Raw genomic sequence first — 12162 nt, forward strand, 5'->3', positions numbered from 1 at the left:
TGACAATATAGCAATGCCAGTAACACCCACAACCCCCCCCCCCCGCCCCGCCATGAACATTTACTAATCAATGAGAGATCTGAGCAGTCCTCGATGTTGGCCTTTGTGTCTCAATTTGAGGGCAGCCTGGAGGTTGTTTTCTTGGTTCACCTCACGGTGATGGCAAAAAGGGAAACAAGCAAAAGATCAAGTACTGCATTAAATATAGGTAAATTATGCCTCTTATTTGTACTTACTGAAAAGGCAAACAAAAGTTGTGCTCAGAAGAATGCGCAACTTCCTACCCGCCATTTTAGAATTCTAGGATTCCAAAATAGACTCTAGACAATCCCATTTAACCATTTAGTGTGGCAAGGGGAGGTTCTAATTATTTTAAAAATGACAGAATTTCATCCACTTCTGATCCCTAGCAACGACCAACTTTTCAATTTAGAAAACATGACAAAGACGGTTTGTGGTTTCACTGCTCTCAGACTCAAAAGATAACTCACCAGGTCCACCCATGTTTGTTTGATGGTGAATATTTCTCCATTATTGCTGTGAGTCGAAGGAGGGAAAACTTCTGCAGCAAGTTGAGCTGAGCTGCTGACTGATTGCTGATCTGTAGTGAAGCTAAAGTGAGGCTAAGTCGATGTGAAATCTGGAAACTGTGCCACCGTAACCTTTGACGTCTATGAATATTGAAAAAGTATTAAAAATAGAATTAAAAAGCTAAGTGCAGCCACATATAATTTGGAAACTTTACATCGTAAAAAGGAAAAATCGAATCATTAACCATTTATTGTTTACTATTTATGCATCATTAATTTGCTGCACTATAAGTATTATGCCACAGCATTGCATTGGCAGTAGAATTTAGCTGAAACTCCCTGCTTTTTGAAATAAAAAAATCCAAAACAACTGATCTCGAACCTTTGTAGTGGTGCGAATAATATTCTGGAGGTGTGTTCATGCACACAGGTTTGCATATTGCGCTGATAATAAGATCAATCTAGTATTCAAAGAATGTAGGAGTGAAGAGCCTAACTTGAGTTTTACTCCCACGGGTGAATAGAGGGAGATTCAAGGCATGTAATCAACTAAAGCGAGAGCACAGTAATCATTATCGTAACCATCTTGAAAGATGCACAATTTTAGAAAACAATAATGGCCTGTTGGAACGCTTCAATTAGTAACCATGTAAAAAAGAATAATGATGATCAAAGTTACAGTGGGAACCCATACATTCATAAACAGTGCCCCTTTAACTATAAAACACAGCATCACCAAGATAAGTGCAGACGCCCATGACAGGATATACCGAGGACAAAGCTGCAGGTGGCCACAGATTATTGCCTGTAATTCACTGCACATTAAGCCACAGCCGATTCTTCATTGCACCCAATGTTGGGTCATGAGTTGAAATGACATGGAACCTTACAGGAATCAGACTAGTAAGAGAAGAGTACAGTAGACCTTGTGTGTAAGAACAGTGGTACAAAATGGCATAGACCTTAGTATCGAATCAGTGATACATGGTGTCATACAAACTCATGAGACATTAGGTCAGTGATGCAAAGTAACACAGAACCAGACAGGACATCAGACTGTCGATGCAGAAGCACACAATCTCAAAGCTTTAGATGCATTACAAAAGAAAATAGTCACCTTGGTCCGAATACAGAAGCATTTGAAAATCCAAAAGTTACTGCTTTCAGGTAACTCCCATATTAATCATCAATTGTCAACCCCCTTTACCAGAGGGAAAAACAGCAACACAGTAGCTTAAGTAGTAACTTGTTGCAAACCAATTTTTCCTCTTTACTTCTCATGACTAGGGTGATAAATTTGACACTGCTTTCACAATTGGTCAGGTCATAAAATTACTATGTATTACAAAAAAAAATGACGGTAAGAAATAGGAATAGGTTATTCAAATCAACAAGTTGCACTGCCATTTCAGAGATTCATCGTTGATCTGACTCTACCTCAACATCATCCTTAAAATAATGAATTTCGTCAAAACATCACTAAGCTGTACCAATAGCAAATAAGTGGAAGCAGCCCAATTCAACAAGGGAAACTGCAATTGAGAAACCTGATTGAATTTATTTGTGAAAGTGACGTATGTGGTGGATGAAATAGGCTTGAGATAAGAGACTATTCAAAAAAGGTTAAGTTTATGAATTTCTCATCAATAACTACTTTTCAAAATCTCTAACCAAGGTTCCCAATGGGAAAACGTGACTCACTTATATCCCTTGGTCTTTGTAAATTACTTCCATACTAAGGTTTGGAAATAAAAGTGCCCAAACCAACATTGGTGGTCCTTAAAATACAATTATCTGGACAACTTCAACAATCAAAAGACAACATACAGGTTTGAATCTGTTTAAATGGAAATGATTGAGCCTCTTGAAAGGTACATTTGGTTTATATATTTCGTTTGCACTTTGCTCGGCGATGATGCATTTTGTAGTTAAAGAGGCACCATTTATAAAAATAATTTCTTTACCTATTTTAAAATTATTCCAGCATCAACTACTGGGGTGGATGATGGGGAATCAAGTACAGCGTTGAGTTTGCACTCTCCCCTATTTTATTCTCTATCAAAGCTGATGGGGATTGAAATGTAAAATCAATGTTCTATGTGATTGGTAGATTCTAGTCTGTTGAGTCAAGTTAAAATGTACTCAATTTCCATCTATTTTATTAAAGGTACTTTTTTGTCCCCCCAAATCAACCACCCACAAATATAGTTCTAAGTGGACAAAATCATCAATATGATCAATTGTTGCATCTATTGACAGTTTATTTGAATGCCAGACTAAAGCTGTATGATTTGGTCATTTTTTTTCCTGCAAGTCTCAGGTTTATTACCAAATTGAAAAGAAAGCTCTAGCTTTTTACTTTGGATTCCCAAATGATATAACAATTTTCATTCTAATGAAGGAAAATCTATTTAAAGATACAAAGAATGATTAGCTGCTTCAAGAAGTACTCCCTTATGCGCACAGCAATCATGTCCACATTAATAAACCAGTTAAATGTGCTAGGTGGTCTAAATTGCTATTAGAAAGCAGATTGTAAGAGAATGTTAACTGGGAAAACCAATTGGCTGTCTTATTGACATCTCAGCTCTGGATTAGTTATATGCATTGATTTTTCTGCATAGTCAATAAATGAATTGACACACACACACACACAAAAAATCAAGACTCACTTTTCGTTTGTACCAGCAATTTTCATCTTCCCAGCTGGAATAAGCCAGAATAACATTTTGGCTACTAACCTGCTAGGTCTGGTTAAAGATGCCCCTACCCCAGAGTCCCTGCGGTCTCTTAGTCCAACAGCTTCAGATTCATTCAGGGATTGACCATCTCGATCAAGGTCACTGGGTGTAGTCTGACCATCTGACATAGAATGCCTTTCAAAGTCAAGCATTATTTGATTGGACGTGTGGAATTGGCGTTCACAGACAGAGAGCTCATCATCCTGTATTTCAGGTAACACGTTTCTTGACCAGTGGTCTACAATCTGTTGCAGTCCATTCACATGCTGTAAGATATCATCTAAGTGAGGAAAAATATCTTCTTTTTCCAAGTCCATCAAATCACCAGTGCTGGCATATAAATGGGATCCAGGTACGTTGTCATAGATGCTGATCCTGCTTCCTTTTGGATAGCAATTCTTGGGTTTGTTAATGTTGCATTTCTGTTTTCCAAGAGAGATGCTTCCAGTTCGCCAGTTTACAGGATTGTAGTTGTCAGTCGGAGAAAGGCTTTCAATGGAGAGTGCCTTTGGAAAAGTGCCTGGTTTGTGATCCTTTGGAATGTGAACAACAAGGTTTTCTTGGGAACGAAATTCATTTCTACGATTCTGATCTGCCACTTGCTTTGTTGTTGTTCCTGACATGAAATCTATGTCTTCAAGGTACATGCCACTACGTTTGTTGGTAAAACGTCTCTTCCGTGATTTTAAACATGGTGTACTTACAGCGCTGCTGCTGGTTTCCGAGTGGCTATCACTACTGGATTGAGCCAATGATGAAAATCCACTTTTGGTTGTATCTTTTGCTAAATTACTTAAGCTTCCATTGACTATCTCGATACATTGCATGGTCCTTAGTGACTCAGGCTCTTGTTGCAATACAGGTGAGCTAATAACCAATGGTCCAGATCGCATCGTTCCCTTGAATTTATGAGAAGTTCTTGGTCTCAATGTTTCCATACGCTTTAGAAGATTCTTAGCCTTTGCTTTTGCGCTTTCAGTTTTTAGACCAAAACTATAGTTTGTAAGATCTTTTGGAGTCTGAGACAATGAGCTATTCAGTAAGGTGGAATCTGGCATTACTGCGGGTTCAGCACAGTTTAGAAGAGATCTCTCTGGATGTTCTGTGGTTGCACAGTTTCTTTCTACAGTTCTACCAGCTGAACTCCTGCTATCACTTCCTCCACTGCTTTCACTGTGAATGGAGGAGACTTCAGGCTCACTGAGATCAGTGAGGACACTTTCACTGCTAGTTGTATTTTTTAACTTTGTGCCACCTGCAGAAAGCTGACTGTCTTGCCTGGGAAACAGCACATCAATGTCATCCAGTCGGGACCACCTCTTACTGCTTCTTTGAAAAGTCCATTTATCGCTAATTGCGCACAAGTCATCTTCATCAGAATCCTCACTCTGAAAGAGCAAATACAATCGTTACATTTTTTTCATATTTGACAGAACAGAATAAACAAGTTACAGAAACTATGCACTTCACTGCCTTCTTCTCTTTTGTTATGCTGTAAGATTGAGCAAGATAAGAATGTTATCGGAGGTTTTATCAGATGTTGTGCACACAGGAAGTTGTAATAAAGTAGTGTCTTAGGAAACAAGCTAAAACGAACATACTTGCATAAAGACCTCTGTGGCATTGACAATTCTTCAGCATTCTATTTAGTAGACAGTCAGTAGATCCACAGACAAAGTCAGTTCAAATAGAGGCACCAGGAGTTTGAAAAAAAAGTGAACTGGAAAATGCCATCTCTGGAAAAAAAAAGCAATGATGTAGAGGTGCTGGTGTTGGACTGGGGTGGACAAAGTTTAAAATCACACAACACCAGGATATAGTCCATGAAGGAGCATTGCTCCGAAGGCTAGTACTTCCAAATAAACCTGTGGTCTAGAATCTGGTGTTGGTGATTTTTAACTAAAAAAAACACGAGTGAACTCCCAAACCCTCCCTTGCCTGGGACCGGGTTATATAATAGCCAGAACCTAGACTTCTAGAAAAAAGGTGGAGGGGGCCACAGCCCCAGAGTTATGAGCCAGCAAAGATGGGAATGGGGGGCAATACAGGGTTCCAAAGCCAGGAACTGTGCTGAGGCCTGTGATTCCTGTCTCTGTCCTTGCCCCTACCATATTGCCTCTCCACTCTCAAACTTTGGCTCATACAGGGCAACTCTTACTTCACAGGATTATCATGGTGTAGAGGCCATTGGCCCATTATATGTGCACCAGCTCTGAGTGAGCGTTATAACTTGGCGTCATTCTCCTGCCTTTCCTAAATAGGGTTGATTATTATTTAATTTTTTTTTTTAGAAATCATGCAGTGTCCTCTGGAATGCCCATTCAACTCTGCTTTAGCACAACTCAGCAACACATTCCAGACACCAATACTGTGTAAAAAGTTTCTTCCCGCATCGTATTTGCTTTTCTCGTAGGTTACCTTTTGTCTGTTGCCTTTTGAGAGAGGAAACAACTTCTCCTGCCATCTACTCAGTTCAAACCCCTCATTTTGAAAGCTAGTGTCAAATTTCCTCTTCATTTTCTCCTCCACAGGTAGAATTTCCAAGAAGTATTACTTTCTAATTCTTGGACTGACTATTTTCTTCACAGTTTGTGCTTCACTGGAAAAGGGATTGGTATCAGGAGGAATTTTGCAAGTTACTTGCCAACTGATCTCCTGTGAAGTCCCAATTTTCACTGCTCCATTATTGTGTCTTCAGCTGCCTAAGTCTGCAAGCGTCCCTTTAAGCCCCCCATAACTCTACTTTGCCCTCTTTCTCAAAGTATCCTTAAAACCTACCTACCAACCTTTTAGCCACCTGCCCCGACATGTCCTAATCATGCTCAACATCAAATTTTATCCACCAATGCGACTGAGGAGTGTTTTGAGGCTCCTCTCAATTTCAAAAGTGCTACATCATCGTAAGTTGCTGTTGTTGTAATGCCTCATTATTCACAAAATAAACAGGTGAGGGAGGTGCAGATTGCTCGGGCTTATAACTTCATCTTTGAGATTTACATTCTCACAGCTGGAAACAGCAGAAAGATTGCATTGACAAATCCTCTCAAGGTCTGTTATCTTTTTATTTAGCTGAGAATTAGCAGGCCGACCGAAGTGCAAATTTGTTACACACAAAATAAAAACAAATTCCCAAAGTCTACGATTGCAGCAAGGTGGTTGTGTACAGACATTTCACTATTAACAAGCGCTGCAGTGGAGAATAAGTAGCAGGCTTGCTAGAAACTCCATTTAAATCCATTGGTACAATATTTAATCACATTCTTAGTTAATTTTAGTTTGGCTATTTATTTCTTTCCCTGCAAAACCATGGCTTGGATTTGACAAGTTCAAACAACTCCAGAGCTATTAAAAACAGCTGGCGAGTTCGGATTCTGGCATTCCCCACATAAATTTAGTGAAGTTACACTCTCAACCTGGCTGGCTAAAATGCCAAAGTAGGCACTACATAGAACGTCCTCCCCCATCACCAAATCAATTTTTTGTGGCCCACAGTCCCTCAGAGGAGTTGTGAGCTATAGTCTGAATTTGGCAACTTTTCACAGGTAAATTCAAAAGATCTTATAGAGATCATTTCCAGGCCAACTCATGCCCCTTCAAACACCCCCTTTGGCCCCTCATACAGTTTGAGAGAGTCAATGCCAATTCAGGCTCCTTCTAAGCTCACTCACCTAACATGTATCGTGAACCATCAATATAACTGGTGAGCTATACAATAACAATAGCAAGTGTGGAAATGCCAAGAGAGAAAAAATATCAATTTACAATTTTTTGAATGTAAAACGACTGTCCCTGCAACATTATAAAGTGCTAGACAAATCACGTTATTAAAACAGGTTTCCAACATTTTACACCTCAATCTTGCCAAAATAATCATTGAGACATTGACTAGAGATCACAGGAAACTTAGTCTATACATTAAAGATATTCAAAACAAATTTTGAGAAGATTTGTATCTCAGGTTGAGGTTCTGGGTGTAGGTTTGCTTGCTGAACTGGAAGGTTGGTTTTCAGACATTTTGTCACCATACTAAGTAAAACCATCAGAAAAAGAACTGGAAATGATATCACCTACCTCAAGACACAAATAGAAAGTGGGACCTAACACCAGTGTTTCACTGGAGGCTCACTGACGTTTCTTAGTATGGTGACAAATGTCTGAAAACAAACCTTCCAGCTCAATGAGCAAACTTACAACCATATTCGAACAAAGTCAACAGTTCATTTCAAATGTCAAAACATTCTGTTTGTCATCAGTCCTACTGAACTAATTTTTATTGTTTTATTGACCTGGGTCCCAACCAAGCCTCATTATACAAGATCCTTGAACCTGTTGGACAATTGCAACAGATGAGTCTTCTTCAATGCTACCTTCGAGGTCCCCATACCTTCCCCAACTATAGTTGTGCCTTCCCATGCCTGACCATCGGCCAATTTCTAAGTATCTAATCTAACGTGTAAAACTGCACCCTGGAACAAAGTGCTCACGTAACTTTCCCTTCCTGACACATCATAATGATGAAATTCCAGCAAATGCAATCTTATGATAATTAAAATTGTTACATCACACAGGATTATACAAACAGAATAACAACAGTGATGCAGGACAATGCCCTATCAACACCATTCAGAGATATTCCCATTCCCAGAAATATTCTCAGCTACTCATTGTAGCTGCAGACCAGACATCCCCAGGACAAGTTAGAGAAAGGAACTGATGAATATTTAAAACTGGCAATGCAGATAAACTGCATTTCAAATGAAACTCAGACTCCAGTCTATCAATTTCAAGTTCAAGCTCCTCCACCTGTGGAGGTATCAGTTAATATTGGATTGCATCTCCAATAAAGAGACAATCTAATCATCATTCCTTGAAATTCAATGGCGTTACCATCACTGAATTCCCCATTATCAACATCCTCGAGGGTCACCATTTACCAAAACTTCGACTGGACTCCCCACATAAACAATGGTTACAACAGCAGGTCAGAGGCTAGGAATACTGTGATGAGTAACTCACGTCCCGACTCCCCAAAGCCTGACCACCATCTACAAGGCACAAGTCAGGAGTGTGATGGAATACTCCCTAGTTGCCTGGAACGGTGCAGCTCCAACAACCCTCAAGAATCTTGACACCATCCAGGACAAAGCAGCCCACTTGAATGGCAGCACATCCACAAGCAACTACTCCCTGCACCACGGACACTCAGAACAGACTGCTGCTATTATCTACAAGATACACTACAGAAATTCAAAGATCCTCAGACAGCAGCTTCCTAACCCAAGACTACTTCCATTTAGAAGGACAAGAGTAACAGATACAAGGGAACATCACCACCTGAAATCTTCCTCGAAGCCACTTACCATCCTGACTTGGAAATATATTGTCATTCCTTTTCTGTCAGTGGATCAGAATCCTGAAATTCCTTCCATAATGACATTGTGGGTCAATCTACAGCACGTGGACTGCAGCGGCTCAAGGCAACAGCTCACCACCACGTTTTCAAGGGCAGCTAGGGATGGGCAATAAATGCTTGCCAGCCAGCGATGCCCATATCCCATGGAGTTAATACAAGGCACCATGACGACGCTTTAAGGCCATGAGTTGACATTACATTGGCATGTTACATATAAAGAGAAAAAAAGGGGGATATTGGGGTTGGAGTTAGAGGGCACAAAATCTTTTAACACTTCTGGGATTAAGCTCCAGATAACGGACGTGGGCTTTCTAACCACAAGTCCTTAACACTGACCTATTCATTTTGTTACCTATGTTCTGCTTTGAGGATCAACAGGCCTCACGTTAAGCTCCATCAGCATCACCCCATTGTACACGTTGAGGCACATTTTATACAGGGAGGAGAAAGTGAGGACTGCAGATCAGAGTAGAGAGTGTGATGCGGGAAAAACACAACAGGTCAGGTAGCATCAGAGGATCAGGAGAATCAACGGAACGAAGAAGGAACGAAGAAGGACTTATACCCGAAACGTTGATTCTCCTGCTCCTCAGATGCTGCCTGACCTGCCGTGCTTTTCCTGCACCACACTCCTGACACACATTTTACACAGGCTGGTCTGGCAAAATCTGAAATTTTCCCAAATCAAGTTCACCTGCTCTGCATGCCAAAACTGATCGGCACATCTAGGAGGACAGTACTAAGCAGACCCAGCTGACAAGAACATGGTATCACAGTGGGCGATGAACACAGTACTACCAGAACAAAGAATGAAAGCATCAGCAGTTCAATGAGCATGAAGATCTCAAGGCAAGTAAAGTTACAAAAATGTCCCACGAACTGAAAATGTTCTAGGCCCAACCACCTTCAGCCGCTTTATCAACGCCAATCCTACAGTGAATAGGTAGGAAGGGAGGGAGGATGTTCGCTGATGATTGCTCTATATTCAGCACCAATCATGACTACTCAGATACTGAAGCAGGAACTGGACAATATCCCAGGTCTGGGCTGATAAGCAGTTTTCGTGCTACACAAGTATCAGGCAATGACCATCTCCAGGATGGAATCTAACAGTTGCCCTTTGACATTCGATAGCATTAGCATAGCTGAACTCCCCACTATCAAATTCTGGAGATTTACTGTTGACGAGAAACCAATTTGGACTAGTCATACAAGTACTATCTCTACAAGAGCAGGTCAGAGTCAATGAATCCTGTAACGAGTAACTCACCTCCTGAACACCCAAAGCCTGTCTACTCAGTCAGAAATGCGATGGAATACTCTGCGCTTGCCTGGACAAGTGGGATTCCAACACAGAATGTTTGGCACCATTCTGGATAAAACAGCATATCTGACTGGCATCACATCCACAAATACTCAATCCTTCCAATAGCAACACTGAGACATTTACATCACCTGCAGAAATTCACAAAGGCTTCTTATACAGTATCTTTGAAACCAAGTACCAGCTGGAAGAATAAGGCTATCAGAAGCATGGGAACATCATTACCTGAAAGTTCCCCTAAAGCCATACTTGGCAATGTATCGCCGTTCCTTCAGTATCATTGGGTCACGATCCTGGAACATCCTCGCTAATGGCATTGTAGATGGAGTTACACTAAATGGATTCTAGTCGTTCAAGGAGTCATTCACCTCTTAGCTCCTCAAGGGCAACCAAAGTTGAGCAATGAAACTGGCTCAGTGACACCCACAGTCCATTAATTCATAAATAAGATTTATTTGGGGAGATCTATTAAAAAAAAGCTTAATGACTTTCAGACGGAGTTTCAATGAGACCTGACAATATATTCACCAGTTTTTGCTCCTGCCTGAAGGAGGCCAATGACGCTCACCATTCATCAGTTTCCATACATTTGAGTGTCCAAAACAGAAAGTAGTATAGTTATGTTGCTGCCCTTTGCCTGGAAGAAATATTTGAGATATTCAATCATTGGGGGGAGGGAGTGAAAGTGCAGGTGTTCTCTCTCCTGTGATTGTGTGGGAAGTTGCTTTTTAAAAAAAAAAGGGGAGGTGAGGAGAGTGATATTGGCTGGATCAGGCGGTTCAAAGGGAATGATCCCTTAGGATTTCCTTCCTTGTCAGGAGGGAAAGGGGTGTTTAGCTGCGGCAACAATACAGGAGACTGAGGAAATGATGAGGATTAGACTTTGAATAGAAACAGAAATTAGGAGCCGTCGTTTGTTTGGCCCTTCGAGTCTGCTGATCATGGCCGATCCTCTATCTCAATGCCATTTTCCTGCTTTCTCATTATACCCCAGATGCCACTTACAAATAAAAATTAATCTCTTTCTTGACTTCATAAAACCCCTACAGTATGGAAGCAGGCCAGTCGGCCCATTGAGAACAGACCGCTCCTCCATAGATCATCACACCCAGACCCACCCCCCCCCCTTCCTAACCCGGCAACCCCGTATTCCTCATGGCCAATCTATCTAATCTGCATATCTATGGACTGTGGGGGGAAACCACAGTACCCAGAGGAAACTCACAGGGGAGACACAGGGAGAATGTGCAAACTCCACACAGACAGTGGAGGCTAGAATTGAACCTGGGTCAATTGTGAGGCAACAGTGCTAACCAGTGACTTAATGCCCACAGCCTTCTGTGGTAGCAAATTGCACAGGTTAACTTTATCTGAATCAGATCCCCTTTCGTTCTTCTAAATGCTGATACATACATATAAACAGAGCAGTACAACACAGGATCAAACCCTTTGGCCCTCCATGTCAGTGCTGGCCATCATGCCATTCTTAACCAACTCCCCCTCTGCTTGCACATGATCCATTCTGTGTATTCCCTGCCTGTTCATGTGTCCGTCTAAATGCCTCTTAAATGTTGCTATCACATCTGCTTCTCCCATTCCCCTGCAGCATGTTCCAGGCACCTACTGTCCTCTTAAAAAAATTCCTCAAAACATCATATTTGAACTTTTCCCCCCTCATCTTACACCAATGACCCATAGTATTTGACATTTCAGCCCTGGGAAGACAACTCCAAATATCCATCCTATCCATGCCGCTCTCAATTTTATATACTTCTGTCAGGTTGCTCCCAACTCCCTTCCTCTAGTGAGGATAATCCAAGTTTGTCCAATCTCTCCTTGTAGGTAATAGACTCCAATCCAGGTAGCGGCATGGTAAACCTCTCTTGCACCCTCTCCAAAGCGTCCACATCCTTCCTACAATATGGCAACCAGAACTATACACTGTACACCAAATGATGCTTAACTGAAGTTTTACACAATTGCAATAGGACTTATCAACTTTTATACTCAACGCTTGGTTGAAGGCAAGCATGCCACGCAATGTCTTTGTACAGGCACAGTCCTCAGAGGACAGTGCTACCAACCCTGGTATCAACTTAGTGCACTGCACTCCCTCTATGGCAAGTACAACTTTTCTTGGCTCAGGACATCAAT

The 12162-nt window shown here is 41.2% G+C and overlaps 1 protein-coding gene across 5 annotated transcripts in view; it reads right to left on the reverse strand.

The window, feature by feature from the left end:
- The window catches only part of stard13b (StAR related lipid transfer domain containing 13b), a 550394-nt gene that overhangs the window by 39535 nt on the left and 498697 nt on the right, over window positions 1-12162 (reverse strand). For all 5 annotated transcript variants that reach the window (XM_087988237.1, XM_087988241.1, XM_087988238.1 and 2 more), the window contains 2 exons: window positions 3272-4659; window positions 492-671 (listed from right to left, as the gene is read on the reverse strand). In XM_087988237.1, coding sequence (XP_087844363.1) covers window positions 492-671; window positions 3272-4659 — 1568 coding nt within the window. The remainder of the gene's footprint in view (window positions 1-491; window positions 672-3271; window positions 4660-12162) is intronic.

Source organism: Chiloscyllium plagiosum, unplaced genomic scaffold (genome assembly GCF_037043375.1).
Source record: "Chiloscyllium plagiosum isolate Xiang-an unplaced genomic scaffold, Cpla_swu_hap1 HiC_scaffold_6, whole genome shotgun sequence".
NCBI classification, from domain to species: domain Eukaryota; kingdom Metazoa; phylum Chordata; class Chondrichthyes; order Orectolobiformes; family Hemiscylliidae; genus Chiloscyllium; species Chiloscyllium plagiosum.